Source organism: Erinaceus europaeus, chromosome 3, assembly GCF_950295315.1.
Source record: "Erinaceus europaeus chromosome 3, mEriEur2.1, whole genome shotgun sequence".
Taxonomy (NCBI): domain Eukaryota; kingdom Metazoa; phylum Chordata; class Mammalia; order Eulipotyphla; family Erinaceidae; genus Erinaceus; species Erinaceus europaeus.
The window spans coordinates 89,052,113-89,078,665 of NC_080164.1; the positions used below are offsets into that span (position 1 = coordinate 89,052,113).

The window sequence follows — 26,553 nt, forward strand, 5'->3', positions numbered from 1 at the left end:
TTTATTAAGAAATGTTGGTTTACAGGATTGTTGTCACAGAGATTTTGTTTTATTTATTATTATTTTACTACACTGATTTGATAGAGACAGCCAGAAATTGAGAGGAAGAGGGATATAGAGAGGGAGAGAGACAAGAGAGATACCTGCAGCACTGCTCCACCTCTTGTGAAGCTTTCCCCCTGCAGGTGGGGACTGAGGGCTTGAATCCGGGTCCTTGCACATTGTAACATGTGTGCTTAACCAAGTGCACCACCAGCCATCTCGAGATTCTGTTTTCTTTTTTTTTTTAATTTTATTTATTTATTTATTCTCTTTTGTTGCCCTTTTTTATTATTGTTGTTATTGATGTCTTCATTGTTGGAGAGAATAGAGAGAAAGGGAGAGAGGGGGAAGACAGAGAGGAGGAGAGAAAGATAGACACCTGCAGACCTGCTTCACCACCTGTGAAGCACAGGTGGGGAGCTGGGGCCTCGAACCAGGATCCTTACACCAGTCCTTGAGCTTTGTGCCACCTGTGCTTAACCCGCTTAACTCCCAAATATGTTTTCTTTAATCAGATGTAGTTATATACATATTTATAACTATAATTAAATGTGCAGTTACGTCTATATAGGTACCAAAATTTAGATCTATGAATGCTTAGTTGATACATGTACTATCTTCATTCAGCAGAAATGTTCAAACAAAACCTTGATATTATTATTTGTTGATTCTGGTGGCAAGGGTCTAAATCTTCCCACGTACGATATTGTTCATCTCTCCTCTTCCTTCACTTCAAACTTCTCCGGTAGCACTCTGTTCACTCTTAGTGAATGCTGCATTCTGGATAGGAGCCTAAGGGATTTTTTGATAACTAAAATAGAGAACTTTTAGCTTCAACCTAATATGTAACTATGCAGATCAATTTCTCATGACTTCATTACCAAACCAGTAGTAATAAATTGTTAGGAAACTTCAGATGTTCAATTATAATTGAAAAGTTTCCAAAAAGACTTCAAAATGATTTGTCCTTTTTTTTTTTTTTTTTGCCTTCAAGGTTATTGCTGGGGCTTGGTGCTTGCACCATGAATCCACTACTCCTAGAGGCCATTTTTTCCTCCTTTTGTTGCCCTTGTAGCCTTGTTATGGTTACTATTATTGTTGTTGATGTCGTTCGTTGTTGTATAGGACAGAGAAATGGAGAGAGGAGAAGAAGACGGGGAGAGAAAAATAGACACCTGCAGACCTGCTTCACTGCCTGTGAAGCGACTGCTGCAGTTGGGGAGCCTGGGGCTCGAACCGGGATCCTTCCGCCGGTCCTTGTGCTTTGCGCCATGTGCGCTTAACCCGCTGCACTACTGCCCGACTCCCTTGATTTGTCTTCATCTTAGCTTGTGGTATACCATTCTTTCTGAAATAGACATTTCTAATTAGTGTCTTTGTATTAGTTACTTTTAGAAATAGATGGAACTAATCTTCCGCATATTCCCGCAGATCACATTCCAGTTTATAGCAACATTTTCCACTCTGGTGCCTCTAGTAGACTGTTCATCTGTACTGCAGGAAAGAAATGACCTCACTGAAGTAAGTGTGCTTTCATGCTATAGAAAAAAGTTGGTTGACTGAGTTCTAATTCTTTTTGTGTGTGGGCCTGCTAACATTTGATAGCTTAAAAACAACAGTGAATAGGTTCTAATAAAATAAACTGGCTGTGCTATTACTGGAGTGGTATATATGGAAGACTAGGTCTTCATTAGGAGTACTCAATACAGAAGATGGGTCAGAAGTAGTCCATTTTTGTACACAAATGACAACTGGAGATGTGTTAAGTTTTTGTCACTTTTTGATTGGTTAAGCAGAGGTGATGAGTGATGTTTTTCCATTTTTGGAATAAGTCTATTGAGAGGATAGGCATCTTAATAAAGAGAACTTTCTTTTATTGCAGTCAAGTTCATTTAGAACTATTTTATTTGTTGCAGTCATGTTACTACTTGACTAATATTGTTTGGATATTTTATAATAGATTATTCTTTATTTTAAATTATTTTATTGATTATTTACTAGGTAGAAACAGAAATCAAGAGGGGCAGGGGAGATAGAAAAGGAGAGAGAAAGACCCTCACAGGACTCATTTTACCTCTAGTGAAGCTTCCCCCCTGTAGGTGGGACCAGGTTTGAACACAGATCCTTGCACACTGTACTGTATGCATTTAATCAGTTGCACTACTCCTTGCCTCCTCCCCCAGTTGATTCTTTTAATATATGTACCAGCAGCTTGTAAACCCTTATAATAGAAGTGACTTGTTTGCCATTTCTCTTTGGGGCCTCTATAAAATTCATTAAATACCATTAACTTTGATTTCTAGAAAATAGTTTGAATTGTTTTTATTCTCTGTAATGTGGCGCTAGGTCCTTTTTCATGTGGTAGACAATAAGATACTGCCAGATCTGATTTCTTTGCCACTGATTAAATTTATAGTTCAGGAAAAACTAGTCAGAAGCCACTTTTAATTTTCTCCTATATTGGCATTTTATATAGGTGGAACGAGAACTTTGTTCAGCCACAGCTGAATTTGAGGATTTTGTCTTACAGTTTATGGACAGGTAAGCATATACTCCAGACTGTACTTTTATCTGGCTTTCAAACAATGACTGCTCTGCCCCTGCAACTTCTGTCTTCCTCTCCTAAAAACCTGTATTTAATTGCACCCAGAGGATTGCATTTCTGAACCTACAAAAGGAAAATTGATTTGTGAGCTATGTAGAAATAAAGTAACTATTACTTTTGCCCTCTTAAAACAAGTTAATCTAACTCTCAGCAAAACTTAACCTAGTTTTTAATTGCTAAATTATGCTTTGTTTGGATTATTTTAGATGCTTTGGACTTATAGAAAGTAGCACATTGGAACAAACAAGAGAAGAGACAGAAACTGAGAAAATGACTCACTTGGAGAGTTTGGTTGAATTAGGACTGTCATCTACATTTAGTACAATCCTTACACAATGTTCTAAGGAAATATTTATGGTAAGAATGCATTCATTGCTTCAAAATAGTAAATTCCAATCTTGCCTGTGATATTTTTTAATTCAATTTTGGTTACTTTGAATGTACACATCAAGTTAGTTATTCCCAAATTCTGTTTTTCAAATTCACCTACACTTCACAAGCGGTGAAGCAGGTCTGCAGATATCTTATCTTTCTCTCTCCCTCTCTATCTTCCCCACCTCTTGATTTCTCTCTGTTCTATCCAACAACACCAGCAGCAATAATAATGGAAAAGAGGTGGCTGCTAGGAGCAGTGGATTCATAGTGCACTGAGTCCCAGCGATATGGAGGCAAAAAAAAAAGAGTATAATTTCACATCTCTTCAAAATATGGCACCACACCACTTCCTTTGACAATTCCATTGAACCTCCTTCATATGTATAGCCCTTCCCCAGTCCTCCTTGATAACTATTTTTGCTCTCTGAGATCAAAGATTTACCTGTACTGGACTTTCTTGCTCCCTGCTTTGTTTATTTACTTCATATGAGAATATATTCTGTATCTGCATTTTAAATAAATCCCTTTAGTATTATAAAGCTATTTTAGTGTTAATGAATTCTTTTATCTGTTCTTTGTCTAGAAGTCACATCATCCTTCAAACCTGATTGATACTTTCATTAATAATCTTTTCTACAATTTCCTTTTTCATTAATAAATAAAATCTTAAAAACCAGAAGACTTGATAGATAACCTAGCTGGATAGAATTTTCTGGGTAAAAATCTGCATCCCCCCTGCAGGTGGGAACCAGGGGCTTGAACCTGGGTCCTTGCACACTGTAAAGTCTGCCATTAATCAGGTGCATCTTTGCCTGGCCTTGCTAATACTTTTTTAAATAGGAATTTTGTCCTGCTCTTCTCTGTCAGCCCTCTCATGCAACTGTTCCTCTTTTTTATTTTTAAAATTTTTATTAGTGATTCACAAAATTACAGAATAACAGGTGTACAACTCCACACCATTCTCACCACCAGAGTTCTGTGTCCCCATTCCCTCCATTGGAAACTACAGTGACTCTCCCAAGGCCATAGATACTGGCTATTATTTCTTTAATTATCTGTCTATTGATATTCTAATTTTTCCTATGGTCCGGCCTTCTCTTTCATTTTAAGTCACAGCTACACCTATTAACTACTTTCAAATGTCTTCCTTCCTTCCTCTCTTTCTTTCTTTCTTTCTTTCTTTCTTTCTTTCTTTCTTTCTCTCTTTCTCTCTTTCTCTCTTTCTCTCTTTCTCTCTTTCTTTCTTTCTTTCTTTCTTTCTTTCTTTCTTTCTTTCTTTCTTTCTTCTTTGTCTTCTCTTTCTAGGTCCTGATGGAATTGGGTTTCAGAGCCCTCTGGTCACCTTCCCCTAACATTTCTTTCCCACTGGGATTATGAACCAAAATTTTGGGGGGGGTACAAGAGGTAGGAGGCCTGGCTTCTGTAATTGGTTCTCTGTTGGACACGGATGTTGGCAGGTGGATCTATACTCTCAGCCTTTTTCTATCTTTCCCTCTTGGGGTAGGGTTCTGGAGAGCTGAGGTTTCAAGACAGATTAGTGAGGTCATCACCCGTGGAGTTCAGGATGGAATCATAGTAGTTAGTATCTGCAAGTTGGTGTCTGAAAGGCAGTCAGCTTTGAGGCAGGACCAAATGTTTAATCAGTAAGAATCAGAAAGTAGGAATAGAGAATGTAAGAATAGAGATTTTTCTTTTGGGGGGTGGTGTCAGAAGTCTATTGTAGCTATTTTCCCTGGGGCCAATGATTTTTAGTGATTTTTGTTTGAGCTTGATAGTTAACATGGAGGTAGACTAAAATTACTGCATGGGAAGATGGTGTCAGATTTGAGAATAGGGCTAGAAAGCTGGATTAGGGCAGACAGTAACAGTAGCTCCCCAACTTGAAGAAATTATATAAATACAGTTAATTGTTTACTGCATTAATCTGACCCAGGGCCCAGGTAAATTCACATTTAGCTCAGGAGGCTACATAATTGTCGGGCTGCGCCGCAGAGAAGAGAGAGAGGAGATCTGGAGTGAAGAGGGAACACAAATCTTTATTCGCACGGGCACCTCAGAGTTGGGTGAGAGTGCAGAGGTTCGGGCCACGAGGAGGTAGCAAAAATGGCCGCCTCCTGCTACGCGCAGCACCGTACCATGCGTCCGTTTGCCGAAGTGAAAAGTGGGCAAGAGAGAGAAGGGGTGGAAGAAGAAGGACTTTATAGGGCAACAACCAGGAGTGACATGTTGGGACAGGATTGGTTGAAAAAGGCACTGCAAGAATATCGCGGGAAGTGGCAAAGCCTGAGGGGACAGCTTGGCAGATGTGACTGCCTCTGCATAATTCCCCAGCACATAACTTCTTGAGTTCTGTCACTCTGAGCGCAAACGTTCCTCTTGATGTCTCATAATTTTATTTTCTCCAAGCTGTTTGGTCCATCAGTGGGAAGTGATTTTTTTTTTTTCTATCTTTCCATTATGCTTGATGCTCTGTGAGTTCTGGAGCCAGGAACCTATGCTTGAGTGGGCCTTGGCAGTGAGCAGTTGCCTGAGGCTTTAACAAGATTCTGCTGGCCTTTGGTGAAGATTTCTGTCTGTGTTCACCACTTGGATGTTTAATGTTTGTTTATGGCTGTGCAAAGTTATTTGAGATCAAGCCCACTTCTATGTTTTGCATATCAGTTGTGACTTTGTTGTTATTGTAGGAACAAAAGAAAACAGGCTCATATTCCACGGGCTTTCCTCTTAAGACATGCAAACATTTGGTATTGGCTGGTGCCTGATATATTCGTTTGTTTTGTTACTGGCAGTTTTCTCATTTTTGGTCAGCTGGGTCTTGGTCCTTGCATGATGAATCTACCACACCCAGCTACCACCACCACTACCCCCCATTTATTTTCTTTTTAGATAAAGACAAATAGAGTGGTTGGGGGTAGAGAAAGAATGGAAAAGAGGCAGCTGCAGCACTGTTCCTCACTTGTCCTCCTCTCTCCACAGGTGGGGACTTGAACCCAGGTCCTTTCACTTGGTAGCATGTGCCCTCTACCGAGTATGCTACCACCCTGATCCTCAGGATAGTTTTAAAGACGACAGTGCATTTCCATTCTTGTTTACTTTCTCTTTGTTAGAAAGGAAAACATCATAACTTATTTAGGTTTTTTAATATTATTATTAAAAGCAAATGTGCTTTGCCGCTGCATAAAACAGTTACAAAGATTATGCTCTTAGAAATGATCATAGGAGCACGCAGATATTTCTCTCACTTAGTGCCCACCTTACTGTATGCAAGGTTTAAACCCCAGCAGCACCTAAAAGTCCCATGGCTTCAGAAGAAGCTCCACACTTCACCCGAGAGCTATTGAATTAATTGCACATGTACCTAATCTGGACTCCTCAGAAAAAAAGGGAACTAGAAATTTGAGTAAACATCTCATTGAACTGGCATCTTTGAAAGGAGTTTATACTTTTCAGCACTGTTGACAAATGTCTAGAACTCAGTATTTTATTCAGCAGTTCAGATAGAATTCTGGGACATGATTGGTTGTAAAATTAAGCAGATTGTTTCAAGTCTTAGTAAAGAGGTGGATGTTTATAGGTAGTAATCAGTCAGGACACAAACTCTGTATTAAATATTGCAGAAGGTTCCATTTGTTAAGTTGGGTTTAGCCAGTAAGATAATTAAATTGTGTTTTCAGCAGCTGTTAAGTTTCTACTTTGTTTCCGTAGCAAATGAAATCTGGCGTCTCAGAAATTATGTGAGGGTCTTGTGAAAAGATTGTTCACTGGCTTTGCTGTAGCACTATTAAGCATACACTTAGAATTTCATTGGGTTAAAGATTTCGTATTTGGATAACTTTAATATAGTCTTAATGTCGTTTTCTTATATGATTTAATTTTATTAAAATGCTGATTAGACATTTTTCTCATATCTTAACAGGTGGCTCTGCAGAAGGTTTTTAATTTTTCTATTTCACATATATTTGAAACAAGAGTAGCAGGCCGCATGGTTGCAGACATGTGCCGTGCTGCTGTAAAGGTGAGTTCTGGGTTTGTTTGTTTGTTTTCCTGAAAAGTTGAGCCTATAACCAATATGTTGATATGGTTACTTAACTTAGAAGTCCTTTTGTCCAGTGGAGAAGCAATTACAAAACCAAACACCTTCTACTCCCCATAAAGAATTCTGGTCCATACTCCCAGAGGGATAAAGAATAGGGGAGCTTCCAGTGGAGAGGATGGGATATGGCACTTTGGTGGTGGGAATTGTGTGGAATTGTACTCCTCTTATCCCACAATCTTGTTGATCATTATTAAATCACCAAAAGAAGTCCTTAGTATACTTAAAATGAACAGATTTTTTTATATATAATTTTTTCCTGTATTGGGGGATTAATGTTTTACCTTTGACAGTAAATACATTAGTTTGTACATTCGCAACATTTCTCAGTTTTCTACATAACAATACAACCCCCACTAGGTCCACTATCATCCTTTTCCAGGACCTGTCCTCTCCCCTCACCCACCCAAAAAAATTTTTAGTAGTAACTTATATCCCATATTTGCCACTGAAACTAATGGTAGTGTCTGTAATAGTTAGATATTTGGGCTTTTTTTTTTTTTTTTAAAGCTTTTTACATAGGGCATAAGTAGATGTAAAAGCTGAAGGGGCCACTTCTAGATTGTGGTGGAGGGTTAATTGCTACTTTGCTTTGGTGGGTGTGGTGTGAAAACACATTATAAAAATATATACTGTGTTATAAGTAGTTACCTCAAACTCTTAATTAAAATGTACCTATACAAATGTCTTCAGTGCTGCCCAGAGGAGTCTTTGAAGCTGTTTGTTCCTCACTGTTGCAGTGTTATAACTCAGCTTACAATGAGTAAGTATTCTTAAAGTTATTCTTATTATCATTCTGCCTTTTCTGTTTTTCCCCTCTTGGATTTTTGAACTCTGATGAAGCTAATCTGTAAGCTTTTTTTCATGTACCAAGCACTTCCACATTCCCAGTTCCTTGATTCCAGAGAGGGGTTGAAAACAAACTAGCCATGTTGATCAGTAGCTTCAAAGTTTTATTTCATATTAAGTTAACATTTTGAGGGGACCGGGCAATAGCACAGTGGGTTAAGCACACATGGTACGAAGCGGAAGGACAAGCATAAGGATCCTGGTTCGAGCCCCCGGCTCCCTACCTACAAGGGGGTTGCTTCACAAGTGGTGAAGCAAGTCTGAAGGTGTCTTATCTTTCTCTCTCCTTCTTTCTTCCCCATCTCTCTCGATTTCTGTCTGTCCTATCCAACAACAATGATAGCAATAATAACAACGATAAACAACAAGGTTAACAAAAGTGAAAAAAATAGTATCCAGGAGCAGTGGACTCACAGTACAGGCACTGAGCCCCAGCAATAACCCTGGGGGCTAATAATAATAATAATAATAATAACACTTTGATACATCTAGAACCTTCTATGGGTTGCCACCAAAAATATCTATTTTGTGTGATGTGGAGAGAAAATCTGGCTGGTGTTTTTATTTTCTTGAAATTTCAGTTTCTATTTCCTCTAGAGCAATTTCTGTTTCATAAAGAAGAAATTTAAAGTCTCCTTTAAAAGAGACTTGGATTAGGGGCCGGGTGGTGGCGCACCTGGTTGAGTGGCTGTAATACAATGCACAAGGATGTGGGTTCGAACCCCTGGTCTCCACCTGCAGGGGGAAAGCTTTGCGAGTGTTGAAGCAGTGCTGTAGGTATCTCTCTGTTTCTCTTCCTCTCTTATCACCCCTTCCCTCTTGATTTCTGGCTGTCCTTATGCAATAAATGAAAATAAAATTTAAAAAAGAGGCTTGGATTACGTGCATATATTTTTAAATGATGGATTTATTGAATTCATAGTGTTCCCCCCTTGATACTGTTTTTGTCATTTTTAGACGACGATGTCTTAAATGAAGAAGAATTAGATAAGGAGTTATTATGGAATCTTCAACTTTTGTCTGAGGTATTACAAATCTTCATAATAAAGATACTACTGTGACTTGGACTGGAGTTGGTGTATTGCACCAAAGTAAAAGACTCTGGGAACGGGGGGTGTTCCGGTCCTGTAACATGATGGCAGAGGACCTAGTAGGGGTTGTATTATTATGCGGAAAGCTGGGAAATGTTATACATGTACAAACTATTGTATTTACTGTTGACTGTAAACCATTAATTCCACAATAAAGAAATAAAAACTTAAAAAAAATACTGTGAAAATGTTGACTTATCATTAAGACTTAATCTTTCCACAAAATTGAGTTTAAAACATGAAAAGTCGTAAAATTTTTAGAAGTTTCTTGGTATGGCTATGAAAGCCATCTTTCTTGTTATGAGAGGGTTGTGACAGTTAATATACTTAGCTTGACTTTATGCTGGATAATTTTAAATAAAAGCAACTCATTAATTAAAGTGTTTTTAGAATCCCCAGTATTTTTTCTTCTGTGTTTTAAACTTGGCCATCGATGAAACTTCTTTTGTGGCTTAGTTCAGAATCCAGAAAGGAAAAGTCCAGTTAAGTCTTTTCAAGGAGTCAGAATCCTTTGAAGAGTATTTTCACTGATAACATGAGATCCTAAATTCAGAAGATGTTTTTGATTTTTAAAAAAGAATTGCTACAATATAATAAAAATAACAATTCTACAAGTTAGTCATTTTAAAATATACTTTTTGGCAGGAGGGAAGGGGCAGATGGTAAGTGCATCTGATTAAGCACATACATTCCCATATGTAAAGGCCTGGGTTCAAACCCCTGCTCCTCCATCTGCAGGGAGGATGCTTCACAAGTGGTGAAGCAGGTCTGCAAATGACTATCTTTCTTCCTCTTTACCTCTCCCTCCCCTCTCTAATTTCTCTCTGTCTTATCAAACCAAACTCCAAAACAAAACAAAAAAACACTTTTTTAAAAAAGAAATACTGTCTTAGACTTTTAATGGCTAAGCATTTATTTTTACATTAATTATTGTTTCTTGACCTTTTCAGTAAAATTTCTATGTTTTCTTCTTTTTAGATTACTCGAGTGGATGGGAAAAAGTTACTTCTTTATAGAGAACAGCTTGTAAATATACTCAGAAGAACCCTCCATTTATCCTGTAAGCATGGTTATACTCTGGCTTGTAACCTTCTGCATCACCTTCTTCGTTCTACTACGCTCATCTACCCTACAGAATACTGCAGCGTGCCAGGTGGATTTAACAAGCCTCCTTCTGAATACTTTCCTATCAAGGTAACTACTTTCCATAATTTAAAATTCAAGGATATATTGAGTGATTTTTTTTTTTTTCCTAAGGGAATCCAAGTGTCAAAACCAACTATATTGTTGGGAATAACTATGTGTATCTTTTTAAAAATATTTTTATTTATTTATTCCCTTTTGTTGCCCTTGTTGTTTTATTGTTGTAGTTATTATTGTTGTTGTCATTGTTGGATAGGACAGAGAGAAATGGAGAGAGGAGGGGAAGACAGAGAGGAAGAGAGAAAGACCTGCAGACCTGCTTCACCACCTGTGAAGCAACTCCCCTGCAGGTGGGGAGCCGGGGTTCGAACCGGGATCCTTATGCCGGTCCTTGTGCTTTGCGCCACCTGCGCTTAACCCGCTGCGCTACAGCCCGACTCCCAACTATGTGTATCTTATTTTAATCAGAAAACTCCTCATCTCTGGTAAAGAGGGTGTCAGAGATTGAAACAGGAACCTCTCAGCCTAAGGCATGAAATTCTGTCCCACAAACTGCTGTGCTATCTCCCTGGCCTGATGGCATTTATATTTATTTATTTATATTTATTTCCTTTTTGCTGCCCTTGTTTTTGTTTTTTTGTTTGTTTGTTTTTATTGTTGTAATTATTGTTGATGTCCTCATTGTTGGATAGGACAGAGAGAGAAATGGAGAGAGGAGGAGAAGACAGGAGGAGAGAAAGATAGACGACACCTGCAGACCTGCTTCACCACTTGTGAAGCGACACCCCTGCAGGTGGAAAGCCAGAGTCCCAAACCAGGATCTTTATGCCAGTCCTTGCTCTTTGCACCACGTGCGCTTATCTTGCTGTGCTACTGTCCGACTCCCATTTTTTTTCGACTCCCATTTTGTTTATTTATTTATGTTTTAATTTATGTTTGGGGACTAATGGTTTACAGTCAACAGTTAATACAATAGTTTGTACTTGCATAACATTTTCCAGTTTCTTACATAACAGTACAACCCCCCCCCCCCACTAGGTGCTCTGCCTATCATGTTCTAGGACCTAAACTCTCCCACTCACCCCCACCCATCCCAGAGTCTTTTACTTCGGTGCAGTACACCAGGCACTTTATTTTTAAGGCAGACAGATGATTTCAAGCGATTAATGGAAGGTACTAACATGTTCGCTTATGGCACTGAAGCCATAACTGTAACTTTCTTTTCTGTTTTTATATGAAATGACTTGGTATGCCATATCTGACTCCATACTTCAGTGTGGTCTTAGTGGGAAACTCAGTATGTGTAAACTTTCTTCTGTAGTAAAATCATATTTGAGTGACTTTTCAGGGAGACCTTTGTGAAGACTAATGATGAAAAGGATGAACATGGCACTTCCTGCTACTTGTGTGTGTGTGTGTGTGTGTGTGTGTGTGTGTGTGTGCCTGTGCATTATTCTACCCTAGACTTGAATTTTTGTACATTTTTTTCCAGTTATCATAAATTCAAAATTTTGTGTACATTTTCATTTCTCTACTTGCTAAACAAATTGTTCTATTTTTAGGATTGGGGTAAGCCAGGGGATTTGTGGAATCTGGGTATCCAGTGGCATGTTCCTTCTTCTGAAGAAGTGGCTTTTGCCTTCTATCTGTTGGACTCTTTTCTTCAGCCTGAGCTCAACAAACTTCAGCGCTGTGGGGATGGAGAACTTGAACTGTCTAGGTTAGTTTTCTTTTATAACCAGTCAACTAGTATTAAATGGTTGCAGACTGAAAAGTTGCACCTTGGGGGTTGGGTAGTGGTGCTCCTGGTCAAGCACGCAAATTATAGTTCAAGCCACTGGTTTCCATCTTCAAGGGGGAAGCATCACAAGTGGTGAAGCAGTGTGTCAGGTCTCTCTCGCTCTCTCCCTCTATTTCCCCGCCACTTGTCAGTTTCTCTCTGTCTCTATCCAAAATAAATAAATAAAATATTTAAAAAATTTCCATTAAAATAAGATATTATGCCTTTCATTCTAGGATATAATCTGATCTCTCCAGTTTTTAATGTGTCAATATTTGCCTATATAAGTATAACCTAGTTATATATATATATATATATATATATATATTTTAAAGATTTTATTTATTTATTCATGAGAAGATAGGAGGAGAGGGAAGGAACCAGACATCACTCTGGCACATGTGCTGCCGGGGATCGAACTCAGGACCTCATGCTTGAGAGTCCAAAGCCTTATCACTGCGCCATCTCCTGGACCACTATATATATATTTTTTATAATATTTAAGCATTATCAGACATCTCGGCTTCAATTGGGGAATTTTTTTAGGGTTGATGGTTGTAGATATTTGTTGTTTGGGAGGAGGTCATTTTACTTCCCTGTTACTTAATAGCTACAGCTCCCAGCACTCCAAAATTATCCTTTCTGTATGGCCAAATCACTTGCAACTATTTTAAGATAGTCTTAAAAATAACACAAGCACATATCCTTTCAGGTTTTCTGTGTTTTTATTTTTATTTATTATTTTTTATCACATGGAAAAGGACTCAAATTGGCCAAAGACTGGAATTTAAAAGTCACCGTGTGCAACTTTGTTGGAGGATGTGGTGACTTACACACACTGTGTGTGTGGAAAACCAAATCCTTTTATACTTTTATAAATCTTGTAATTTTAAATAACTAATAAAAACAATAAGGACTAGTAGTAGTCAGTGTGTGCTAAAAAAAAAAATTAAGCATTGTATGTAGAAAGACTTAGGGTTTGGAGGGCTGGGCAGTGGCACACCAGGATAAGCGCACATAATACTTACTAAGCAGAAGGACCTGCTCAAGCATCTGCGTTTGAGCCCTAGGCTCCCTACCTGCAGGGGCCCGCTACAAAAGTGGCGAAGCAGGTCTGAAGGTGTCTTATCTTTCTCTCTCCCCCTCATCTCCCAGTTTCTCTGTCTTATCCAATAAAATGGAAAAAATGACTTCCAGGAGCAGTGGATTTGTAGTGCGTGCACAGAGCCCCATCAATAGCTCTGGAGGCAAAAAAAGAAAAACGGGGAGTCGGGCAGTAGCGCAGTGTGTTAAGCGCAGATGGCGCCAAGCACAAGGGCTGGCATAAGTATCCTGGTTCGATCCCCTGGCGCCCCACCTGAAGGGGAGTCGCTTCACAGATAGTGAAGCAGGTCTGCAGGTGTCTGTCTTTCTTTCCCCCTCGCTTTCTTCCCCTCCTCATTCCATTTCTCTCTGTCCTATCCAACAACGATGACGACATCAAGAACAACAATAATAACTATAACAATAAAACAAGGGCAACAAAAGGGAAAATAAATGAATATTTAAAAAAAAATAAGAGTTTGTTTTTCCTTTAGCTTTTTAGTACCTTCTGCTTAGCAGTTTCACTTGTGTACCCTTTAGGTAGTTTTTGCAGATAATACTCCCTTAGAAAAGAAATACCATTTTTTTCTAGATTCAGCTTAAATTTTATTGGACTTTTTTACCATATTAAGAAAATTTACTAGAGGGGCCAGGAAGTGGTGCACCTGGTTAAGCACACACATTACAGTGCTCAAGGACCTGGGATCAAGCCCCTGGTCCCCACGTGCAGGGGGAAAGCTTTACAAGTGGTGAAGCAGTCTGCAGATGCCTCTCTGTCTCTTTCTCTTCTATCTCCCCCTCCACTCTCAATTTCTTGTCTCTATCTAATGAATCAATAAAAATAAATTACTGGAAAGAGAATTAAGGATAAATTTATTTAGGAAATTGTACACTTCCCCCAGTTGATGGGCAAGCAAAAAAAAAAAAAACTTTATTGGATCTTCTTTTTGGTATTTCATATTATTAACATTAGCGTTACTTGGATATATTCCTGATATTTTTTTCTTTTCCAAAGGGCTTTTGTGAGAAGCAGCTATTTGAGACCATTAAATTTTTATAGTTTGAATATTTGATAGTTTCTAAAACAATAGTAAGAAAACTATTACCGGGAGTTTTTAGTAAACAATTCAGTATAATGAATTTGTAGGGAGGAGGTGTGATTGAAGTAGATTATTGTATAGTACTCTGTTGTATAGTGTGCTCTTTGGAGTTAATGATTATTTAATCCATTCTTAAAACATAAAATACAGGGGCCAGGTGGTGGTGCACCTGGTTGAGTGCACATGTTACAGTGTTCAAGGTCCTGGGTTCGAGATCCTGGTCCGTCCCCACCTGCCGGGAGAAAGCTTCACAAGTGGTGAAGCAGTGCTGCAGGTGTCTCTCTGTCTCCTCTCTCTGTCCCCCTTTCTTCTCAACTTCTCACTGTCTCTGTCAAATAAAGATTTAAAAATATATATACTGCAAGGTCTTTAGTAATGTTTTCTATTTGTTACTAGATTATCTATAAAGATAATTAAATTCAGAATTAACTTCACAAAGAACAATCACTTGTTGTTAACTTTTGCTTATCTCAAACCCAAATAATAGAGGTTAGTTGTTATCAATAAATCTGTGAATCTCTGTTAAGTAAGGATTTAGTAGTTTTCTTAACTATGAAAATATCTCTTCTAGAGATGATATTCTCCAAAGTCTCACTATCGTGCATAACTGTTTAATTGGCTCAGGAAACCTCCTACCCCCATTGAAAGGAGAGCCAGTTTCTAACTTGTAAGTAAAAATAACTACTTTACATGCTTGGTTATTTTTCCATTTGGTATATATTTTAAGTGTTAGTCATATGATGATGAGTCACTGGTTTTGTTATTGATATGATAATGTTCCTGTATTGCTTCAATCTTCTTGTCATTCTGGGCCAAAAATATAGGAGAACACAACTTAGGATTCATTTAAAATTTTGTGACACCAAGATCGACTAGCTTTCAATATGTTTTAAATTTTTAAGTTGAAAATATTAAGTTCATTTGTTATTTTACTGGGTTAATCTAGTTACCTCTTCATAAAGAAACTTTTGTTTTTATATGTAATCAGTGTTAATAAATTTGTAGCCAAATGTCTTGGAGAGTTTTTTAAATATAGTTTTGTTTGTTGTAATTATGATTTTGAACTTTTGAAATATACCAAGTTTATTTCATGAATTCAAATGCTTTTCAGAGTGTTATTATTTTAACAAATATTTTAGTTTTGTCCACTCTTAGTGCCACCATTAAGATGAAAAACACTGGATTTAAATGAAATCAATGGTCCATAGCTTTAGCTGTGTATTAAGTAGATGGTGGCTTGTTTCAGTAAACCATCTCAGTCATTTCCTTTCAACACCAGCATCTCATTGCTGAGCAAGGTAATAAAAATCACACACAAATGAGTAAGCAACCCTTCAAGAACTACAAAGGGGAGAATCACTTGTTTATTTTTGCAACAGAAATCTTTCCAAACTTCAAAGATGGCTTTTAAATGTGGCTTGCTTGTCTTTCCTGTATTTTGCATTATCATTGTTTAGAGTCCCACTTTTTTAATAATCCCTATTTACTTCATTCTAAAACCTGTTTTTAGATGTTGAGCTTTTCATTGCTTTTGTGAGTTGAGAGGGAGTAATAGGTTTTTTTTTTTCAGGTAAAGAAAATAACTTTAAGTTTGTATAGGGATTTGCTGGATTCTTTCAAGGAAGATTTGTTTTTCATCTGTTTTATACTTTAATGTGAGAAGAGTTTGTCCTTTAATAGTTTCTATTAAAACAAGATTGATGTTAGACAGGATTTTTAAAATGAGATATCAACAGAAATGGCCCCCACTGATCTCAACAGTGTGGGATACAGTAGTAACTTTTATGTAAAAAGCTGTTCATACACAGCAGTTCGAGTACATCAGTAAATCTCTAGTGGTGCTTGAAGATGTTGACCCTTTGCTGCTCATTTAATTCTCTAAGAGCTGAGGCATGTATCTTCTGTGTATATGATTCAATTTTTAGAAAGTTACTAATAAGAGAGAAGACCATCACTCTGGTGTATATGTGATGTGAGGGATTGAGTCTGACTATAGGAACCTCATGCTTGAGATCCTACACCTTATCCACCATGCCACCTCCCTCCCTGCCTGCATGATTAGGCTTTTAGAATTGAGTGATCATTAGGATATACTGTTCAAGAATTAGCTAAGAAGATAAAGATTTCTACTGTAATTCACGTAGTATGTAGCCATGTTTGCATCACATTCATTGTAATAGTGAATTGAAACAAGTCTTTATCCTTTTAAATAGATGGGCATCAAGGTAGAGTTCTATGTATTTGGCTGTTATCAAGCCAGTTAGGCTTTCATATAATGCAATTTCATTAGGAAAAGAATACCATGTTGTGAAAATGTTATAAGTAGCTTGGAATACAAGTAGATTGTTGGTCTATATCACTGTACATTATAAGCTGCAAAATTCAATCCTGCATATACTTGATAAGTTGTTCCCAGAAAAGCTGAAATGGAATTCCTTAGAAATTTCACTTTTGAGAGTCAGGTAATAGCGCAGCGGTTAAGCACACATGGTGCAAAGTGCAAGGACTGTTAAGGATGCCCCAAGCCCCCGGCTCTCCACCTGCAGGGGAGTCGTTTCACAGGCGGTGAAGCAGGTCTTCAGGTGTCTATCTTTTTCTCCCCCTCCTCTCTCCATTTCTCTCTGTCCTATCCAACAACAACGGCATAGTAACAACAACAACAACAATAAAAACAACAGGGGCAACAAAAGGGAAAATAAATGAATATAATAAAAAAATAAAAAGAAATTTCACTTTTGGGGCTAGTTGGTGGTGTACCTGGTTGAGTGCGCACACTGTACTGTGCAAGGACTGGGTTCAAGCCCTTAGTCTCCACTTGGAGTAGGAAAGCTTCACATTTGGTGAAACAGGGCTGAAGGTGTCTCTCTTTTTCCCTGTCTACCTCCCCCTTCCCTCTCAATTTTCTCTCTTGTCTCTATCCAGTGATAAATAAATAAAAACATTTAAAAAAAAAATAAAGAAGGGAGTCGGGCAGTAGCGTAGCAGGTTAATCTCAGATGGCGCAAAGCGCAAGGGCTGGCATAAGGATCCCGGTTCAAGCCCTGGTTCCCCACCTGCAGGGAGTTGCTTCATGAGTGTTCATGCAGATCTGCAGGTGTCTCTCTTTCTCTCCCTCTCTCTGTCTTCCCCTCCTCTCTTCATTTCTCTCTGTCCTATCCAACAACGATGACATCAACAACAATAAAAAAACAACAAGGGCAATAAAAGGGAAAATAAATAATAAAATAAAAATTAAAAAAAAGAAATTTTATTTTTGGAGTGAAAGTTAAATATACCAAGACAATAAAAGATTTTTAAAATGTTGATATATTTTAATCTGTTTTAAGTATAATTATTTAAAATTTTTGGTTATATATCTAATAATTAACTAAAATACAAAACATGAACATCACAATTTTTTTTAGAAGACTTTAAAAGGATTTTTTTTGAACACTTTAAAAGGGTTTAGTGTGATAATTATGTGAAACAGAATTAAGGGTGAACAACTCTTTGCTGTAAAATTGCTTTAAAAATAGTAGTTTGTAAAAATTAGATTTGAAAAATAGTAGTTTGTTAAAACCCTTCCTAGGGTTTTAAGTAGTTATTTTTTTCTTTTTAATCAGTTTATTGATTTATTTTTAACCAGAAAACTGTTCAACTCTGTCTTATGGTGGTGCCAGGGCTTGAACCTGGAACCTCTAGTGTCTGAGATATGAAAGCCTGATGCACTAAAATTGTATTATCTCCTTAGTCCTTAGATTGTTCTCAAAATCCTTTTCTTTAAAGCCAATTTCTGAATGCTATTGTCAACTGAAATTTTAACTCATTTTGGCAATATGACTTCATACAGCATTTTAGTTTGTATTTGCATATGGTAAATTGGTTCTTAACAAAGTTTCTTTTTTTTTACAATGTCTTTATTAACTTTTAAAAGATATGTTTTATTTATTTATTAATGGATAAAGACAGAAGTTGAGATGGGGAGGAATGAGATAGAGAGGGAGAGAGACACCTGCAGCCCTGCTGCACCACTCGTGAAGTTTCCCCCTGCTGGTGGGGACAACAGAGTTTCATAATAGTTATTTAGCCTTCTAATTCCTGAAATGCTTATCCTAATACAGGTCAGTAGTTGTTCAGATAGTCTAAATATGAATCAATTTGAAGACAAGTCAGATCTTTAATGGATGGTGCCATGTTTTCTAGTCTTAAATCACAATACCCAGATGAAAAAAGAACACCTGTGGTATAACTCTCAAAGATTGTTATTAGCTGGTCAGTTTGAAACCATTAGACAACAATAAAACTCTTTAATATGGGCATTAGTTACTCCACAGTAAAATAAAATATACTAAGTGGGGACACATTGTGACAAATGCTATGGTATAATGCCTAAGATGTTGAGAACATCTCTCTTATAGACAGTTTGACTGTGGTATTATGAAGACATACTTTTTCTGAAATACTAGGCTGTTTTTCAGGAATACAGGAATCTTTTTTTTTATTTAAACTTGTATTTTCCTTATAAATCTTAATTAGGTAAAATTATAGTTACTTTTTTTGTTACTGTTGTTGTTAAATCACTTGTTAATAAGTTTGCCTTGTGTATGTATTAGTAGCATTTGTCTTCTGGGAAGTTGAAGAAAGTACAAACTGAAACATTGAGTTTTCCTGTAGGAAGATCTTATTTATTTCCTAATAGAGTATATCAAACTTCCTTAAAATTCTATTGTATAGGGAAATGATTACTAAATGTGGAGGACCCCCTCTTTTTTTGTGTGCTGCATGATTAGAAATTGACAAAAAATTAAAAAGGCTTAGTTGAGTTGATTTTTCTAATATAAAAGTTAATAGCATACCGAGTGGTATCTACATTTCACTATTTGACCTTTACTCCAAATATCTCCTTTCTGTACATGTTATTGTTTCAGTTAGTATAAGGTCCCTTGAGAAGAGTATGTTTTAGTTTAGTGCAATATATATATATATATATATATTTCTGCTATATACCAAGGATGCTGAATTAATTTAAAAATGGAACCTCTTATCTTGCTCTTGTAACCTTTTGTTAATGAGTTAAAAGAAATATTTTGGTATTATATTAAAGCTCGCAGCTCTACTTCTTTAGTTATAAAAGCTGGATTATGTCTCCAGGGTCACACAGAAATTTTGGACACTTACCTTTAATCTTCAGGTTATTATTCTTTTTGCAGTCCACTGTTTATAGTCTTCTAGGTCTAACCACCTAAATATCACAAGATGTGAAATACTAATATCTTAAAAAAACAAACGAAAAAACAGGGTTACTCAAGGTAGAGGAGTCATTTTTCATCTCAAATATTCTTTACTTTGTGACCCCTATCTGTTAAGTCATTCTTAGTTAAATCATTCTTAGGATCTCAGCTTTAATAACTTTTCACTCAAAAAAAAAATCATACTTAAAGGTCTAAGACTTGAGACCATTTCATTAATATGTGAAAAGGATGTCTTGTTATGCGATGAGGGGCAGGGCTAGCTAACCTCTCTTGGCACCTCCAGGAAACTTCCCAGCTCTGCTGGGGGAGCTGCACACAGAAAAGGAAACAGTTACTACTCCACGGTGAGTAACCCTGTTTTCTCCTTATTTCACCTTCTGTTTTCATTGATTTTTTTTTTTAACTTGTGTGTCAGACTTGGGAGTAGTTCTTATGCTGAGAGTTAATTTTAAACCTAGCAGTATGTAAGATTTCTTTTTTACTTAGTACTTTATCCACACGGTAAAGTCAGAGCCAGCATTTTTAGTTCATAGCTATGTACACCTAGGATTGAATTGAGTAATAGAATAGAGAATTTGGTTATTGGTCTCTTGTGTAACAGTTAAATGGAAAAAAAATTCTTGACTAGTATCTTGGTTTAAACCTTTTATTTTTAATTTTCATTTGGAATGGAGAGGTTGCAGAGGAGGGAGTGTGTCTTTTTACTTACAGAAAATAATCTTTTCATAAGAATTCATTTGTCATTTACATATTTGGTTTGTATTAGATAGTTTGCTTTTGTGTATTCAACCACTTCTTCTCCCCACTTCCCACTTCCCACCCCACCAGTGATTAATAAGCAAATCTAAGGAGAATTGGCCCTTAGTGGTACAAATAACATAATTGTGGATAGACTTGTAGGTCTGTTTGTGTGTGTGTGTGTGTGTGAGGAATATTGGACATTGTGTTATAAAGTAGGCAACCTGCTATTCTCTAGTTTCTAGTTGCCATAAAGCTGACTTAACTGTATTATTATATAGACTCTGTTACTTACAGTGCTGAAATTCTTTGTCAGATCATTTTATTTTTTAGTTCCTGAGGTCTAATAATATGTACACTGTCTGTAAAGTAAACCAGTGAAAGAGCAGACTGAATTTCATTTGGGGCAGGGGGAGTGTTGCTCTTTGCCTTGAATTATGTATTGTTGATTCTTGAACAATACAGGTATGAACTGTGCAGGTCCACTTGCACAGGTTTTTTTTTTTTTTTTTTTCTAGCCACAGTTCTGCATTTGAGTCCAGTGTTATTTAGGGAATCCACTGTGTATTGCTACTTTTTAAGTCTATTCAGCTAAGGTTGTATCTATAACTAAAAGATACAAGAGCAGTTTTAAGTATTTTCTTTTTTTTTTTTTTTTTTGCCTCCAGGGTTATTGCTGGGGCTCAGTGCCAGCATCATGAATCCACTGCTCCTGGAGGCCATCCCCCCCCTTTTTATTGCCCTTGTTATAGCCTTGTTGTGGTTGTTATTGTTATTGTTGATGTCATTCGTTGTTGGATAGGACAGAGAGAAACGGAGAGAGGAGGGGAAGACAGAGAGGGGGAGAGAAAGACAGACACCTGCAGACCTGCTTCACCGCCTGTGAAGTGACTCCCCTGCAGGTGGGGAACCAGAGGCTGGAACTGGGATCCTTCCTTGTGCTTTGCGCCACATGTGCTTAACCCGCTACACTACCACCTGACCCCCTTAAGTATTTTCTAGTACAGTCCAACACACTTACTTTACGGCTACAACAAAAATAGAATCATGAAGTTTTACTTGGGTAGTGGATAGAAATTTGTTTGAGAAAATTATTCTTGTGGGTGGGGGTAGATAGCCTAATGGTTAGACTCATTCCTGAGGCTCCAGAGTCCCAAGTTCAATCTCCCACACCACCATTAAGCCAGAGCTGATCAGTGCTTGGGTAAATAAAATAAATAAAATTAAAATTAAAAAATATAGTTCTTTAAAAAATATTCATGTAAAGATGTGATTGATAGGAATAACCTAAAAGACATCTTTAACCAGATACCTTCTAGTGTGGGGGTAGATAGCATAACGGTTATGCAAAGAGACTCTCACACCTGAGGCTTTAAAGTCCCAGGTTTAATCCCTAGCACCACCATAAACCAGAGCTGAATAGTGCTCTGGTAAAAAAAAAAAAAAAAAAAAAAAGTCATGATAACCAGATACCTTCTATAGGCTTGAGGTTTGACAGTTTTGCTGTTCATGTCCCGTCCTTCCCCCCCCCCCCCTTTAAAAAATCCATGTGAAAGAGTTTCACATGAAACACAGAGATTGGGCAGCCAAAGCACCAGAACGGTAGATATGGTGGGGGGCGTGGAGTCACCAGGAGCCTCAGGCATGAAAGTCTGATGCTCTACCAGTTGAGCCATTTCTCTTGCTGCATTAGGTAAGCCTTTAAAAGTACCAATTGGAGAGTTGGGCGGTAGCACAGTGGGTTAAGCGCACATGGCGCAAAGCGCAAGGACTGGCATAAGGATCCCGGTTGGAGTCCCCAGTTCCCCACCTGCAGGGGAGTCGCTTAACAAGTGGTAAAGCAGGTCTGCAGGTGTCTATCTTTCTCACCCCCTCTCTGTCTTCCCCTCCTCTCTCCATTTCTCTCTACCCTAACAACAACATCAATAATAACTACAACAGTAAAACAACAAGGACAACAAAAGGGAATAAATAAATATAAAAAATAAAATAAAAGTACCAATTGAAGCCACTTTTATTTAAATGCAGTAATGTTTTTAAATGCCATTCATGGCCATACATTTTTAACTAGGATCAGTGTTACTGTGCTTCAAGATTTCAGATAGGAAACAGTTCAAATTGACATGGAATTTGAAAGTAGCATTAGGACTTTGAGGCAAAAAAATAATTTGTAAAGATTTATTTGAGAGAAGGAGAAAGAGAAAACAGAACATCTCTCTGGCCTGTGTGATGCCAGGGATTGAACTCAGGAACTTGTGCTTGAGAGTCCAACAGTTGATATACTTCACCACCTCCCGGGCTTAGATAAAATGTTAAAAATATGGATTATAAGGTGATTATTGGTAATAGTCAAATATGAACACAAGAAAAATATTTCACATACTCTTCTTTTGATACAGCAAAAAATTGTTCAGAATAGAGATTCTGAACTGGAGAAATTGATTTTATATTGTTTTAAGAGTAATTTTAGGACATAATTAAAATATATTCTTGATTGGGTATTAATTTCATAGTAAGTACAGATTGTAAGGTTAGATTGTATCCCTTCTTTAGGAAACTGCTTACACTGATAACAGCAGAGAGGGGATATGTACTCATGTGGTTTCTGGTGACGAGCTTATCCCCAGATTCTACTGGGGTGTGGTGTGGTGTGTGTTTGTGTTTCACTACCCCTGGTAGACTTCCTCATTCCTTTTATTTCAGATAGAGAGGAGAGACACCAACCTCTGGAATTTCCCCTGGTGCTGTTCTGGTGCTCCAGTGTGGTGCCAGTACTCAAACCTGGGTCCTCACCACATGCTCTCTTTTTATATAAAGTGTTAGTTTCATAGGGCGAGCTATGTACTGGCCCCAGAATTTTTTATTATTGTAACATTAGTCAGCTTTTCAAATAAGCTAGTGAAAAAAAAATTTGTTTAAAGAAATGATTCTATCTGCATGGTTTTACAACTTGAAAGGGTCATTATTGTCCTCCTAGGCACTAGGTAACGGCAGAGGAGAGTAGTTAACAACTGACAATCATCCAACAGGTAGATGACAGCATTAAAATGAAATAATTCACTTAATTCAACTTATAAAATATGGTACAAATGTGTATATGTTGATTTTTATTTATTTAATTATTTCTTCCCCCTGCTCCCCAGAGCGTGGGCCTTGTGCATGTGAAATAACTCCCCATTCAGGCCACTTTGTCATTCAGGTAGACAAAGTGGGCAGCATCACAGTTGCACTGGTACAACTTTTTTTTCTTATACCAGAGCACTGCTCAGCTCTGGCCTATGGCAGTGCAGGGGATCCTCTGGTACAATTTTACCTCCCATGTGGTGCCAGGACTTGAACCTAGATTCAGCACAAGGCCTTATACCGAGTGACCTATCTATCTGGCTATCCCATACTGTGTGTGTGTGTGTGTGTGTGTGTGTGTGTGCTTGCATGTACGTGCATGTGCATCTCTGTCCAGGGCCTTGTGCATAAACAGTTTCACCACTCTTGGGCCACATTTTTCCCTTTTTAGATAGAACAGCAGTGGGGAATGTTTAGCTCATGACTGATAATCACTTGGTCTGCCTCTGCCAAGGTAAATGAATCTTCAACTTTTAGAGCAACAGTAGGAGCTCAAATTTTTAATTTGGTAATTTTGTATGGTGTGTAAGTGATGATACACATATTCAAATGGCCCTTGAAAGAAAAATGATTCCCCACTCCTAGAGTAAAACTGAGGGAAAGGTACCAGAACTTCCCTCACCGTGGTGGGACCTCACATACTGTGCTAGGGCCAAACCCTGGGCTGTGCACACACACAGGTATGTGCCCACCTGGTGAACTATATGTCATCATTCCCCCCCCCCTTTTTTTTTATTACTTTGACCAGAGAGATCACCACTCAGCTCTGGATAATTAAACCTGTTAACTCTTGATGCAAGTCCTGTGGCCTACCACAGTGCAATCTCTTCCCCACATGTTAATTTTAAAACTGTTTTCTTCATTACAGCTGCGTAGTTTATGAGGAAAAACCATGAAATTTCTACTTATTACTAATTAGCTCTGTGTTGGATATTCTGGGCCATGGTTCCTTAGCATTTGTGGCTTTCTTCTGGCTCTTAGAAATATTACTTTGTTTTATAAAAATTTGTTAAATGATATTTTGAAATAAAATGTTGAGATTTAAAGTATATTTTCACTTAACAAAATCTTTCTGTTTCTGATGTAAAGGTTCGTATTCCCCTGTAAAAACATCTGTTCTTGCATACCTAAAATAAAAAAGTGATTTGTAACTAGCTGGGTCTGAGTCTGGTAACATAATTCTCTCTGACAAATATTTAATTAGGAAATGCAGTGTTTTTTACATATGATCTCCCTCAGAGAAGTAGTGACATTTTACTGCAGGTCTTTAGGAGAGATCATTTTGGCTGACTTTAAGAGGAAGGATAATGACTAAAGAAGCTTGTCTATTTATGTTCCATAGTCAAGTTTAGATATGAGTCTTTGGCATTTAGCATTAATCTTTTTTTTAGTATATACAGTTGACTTTTGGGGCTGTACATATATACATATTTATCATCAGACTTAAGCTTTTACACTGACTATTGAATGTTAGTATTATGCTTATTATGTTCAAAATTCAGTGGACTTCCCCCTCTCAGTCATTAAGTTTGGTTAACGTTTTCTTTAAGATGAATAATATTTGTCTGTACTGAAACAAATAGTGTTAATATTCTGAAGGTAGAATAAAAATCGAAGACGAGTAATCTGTTTTTAAAAGAGCATCATCTTTGTTTTGATTTGATCATTCTAGCAATGAAAATTTCCCCATTAATCCTTCTTATTGATACTCTTAATAAGTAAACACTCTTGTTTTTATACAGGGTACCCACTATGGTTTCCTTGGATGAGACAAAATTATATACTGGACTTGAATATGGTATGTGAATCCTTTTTTAAAAAACCTTTTATTTGTGATTATAGTGGGGTTACAAGATCATAGGATTACAGGGAGTAGTTCCATATCACACCTGCCACTGCTGTATCCCCACTGTATTTTTTTTCTAGTTTTTGTTTGTTTTTGCTTAATTAAAAGTTTCTGATTACTACTGGGTCACAAGATCATAAGATTACAATTGATACTTCCACACCACACCCACCACCAAAGTTCTGTGATCTCATCCTCCCAACTCTTAGAAACAGTTTGCTTCTGGGGCCGGGTGGTAGTGCAGCAGGTTAAGCACATATGGCGCACAGCTCAAGGATTGGCATACAGATCCCAGTTTGAGCCCCTGGCTCCCCACCGGGTGGGGGGGGTGTCAAGTGAAGCAAGTCTGCAGGTGTCTGCCTTTCTCTCCCCCTCTCTGTCTTCCCCATCCTCTCTCCATTTCTCTGTCCTATCCAACAACAACGACAGCAATAACAACAGTAATAATAACAACAATGATAAACAACAAGGGCAACAACAAAAGGGAAAAAACAGCCTCCAGGAGCAGTGGATTTGTAGTGCAGGCACCGAGTCCCAGCAATAGCCCTGGAAGCAAAAAATAAAATAAAATAAAATAAAATAAAATAAAATAAAATAAAATAAAATAAAATGAAGAAGCAGTTTGCTTGTTTCTGTTTTTTATTTGTTTTTGTAAGTTCATGTGTATAAGTTCTCTAGATTCTGCATATAAGTGAAATCATGTTTCATCTCTTTACTTATTTTGTTATGCAATATCTTAGTATAAACATAAGCCAAGAATGTAGTATGTGAATCCTAATCTAAGTAAATTTGTGTAGACTATTATCAGTTACTCTAAAAAAAAAACAAAACCCTAAATTGGAATAATTCTGCACTTAAAATTCTCCTGACTTTGTGTGTGGGTGTCCTGTACCCCCACACACACACAGATAGAGACAGCATAGCACTGACGCTTCCTTTAGTACAGTGGGGGCTGGCTCAAACTTGGGTCATGTACAGAGTCAAACAGCATGCTGTCCAAGTGCAAATAGCTCACTTAGTGGCACAGTTATCTTTATTTCTTTTTATTCTTTTTAATTTTTATTTATAAAATGGAAACACTGACAAGACCATAGGATAAGAGGGGTATAATTCCACACAATTCTCACCACCAGAACTCCATATCCCATTTCTTCCCCTGATAGCTTTCCTACTCTTTATCTCTCTGGGATCATGAACTCAAGGTCATTATGGGGTGCAGAAGGTGGAAGGTCTGGCTTCTGGAATTGCTTCCCCAACTGAACATGAGCGTTGACAGGTCAATCCATACTCCCAGCCTGTCTTTGTCCCTAGTGGGGCAGAGCTCTGGAGAAGCAGGGCTCCAGGACACATTGGTGAGGTTTTCTGCCCAGGGAAGTCCAATTGGCATCATGGTAGCATCTGATACCTGGTGACCCAGTAATAAGGCTGAAGGATTGACATTCCATGCCTGATGT

General features: G+C 37.6%; 1 protein-coding gene across 1 annotated transcript in view; it reads left to right on the forward strand.

The window, feature by feature from the left end:
* The window catches only part of PSME4 (proteasome activator subunit 4), a 118,781-nt gene that overhangs the window by 35,470 nt on the left and 56,758 nt on the right, over positions 1-26,553 (forward strand). Inside the window, exons 12-21 of the mRNA XM_060187649.1 lie at positions 1,474-1,563; positions 2,519-2,583; positions 2,854-3,004; positions 6,939-7,037; positions 7,809-7,878; positions 8,922-8,989; positions 10,034-10,249; positions 11,761-11,918; positions 14,733-14,828; positions 24,996-25,051. Of these exons, the coding sequence (XP_060043632.1) occupies positions 1,474-1,563; positions 2,519-2,583; positions 2,854-3,004; positions 6,939-7,037; positions 7,809-7,878; positions 8,922-8,989; positions 10,034-10,249; positions 11,761-11,918; positions 14,733-14,828; positions 24,996-25,051 (1,069 nt within the window). The remainder of the gene's footprint in view (positions 1-1,473; positions 1,564-2,518; positions 2,584-2,853; positions 3,005-6,938; positions 7,038-7,808; positions 7,879-8,921; positions 8,990-10,033; positions 10,250-11,760; positions 11,919-14,732; positions 14,829-24,995; positions 25,052-26,553) is intronic.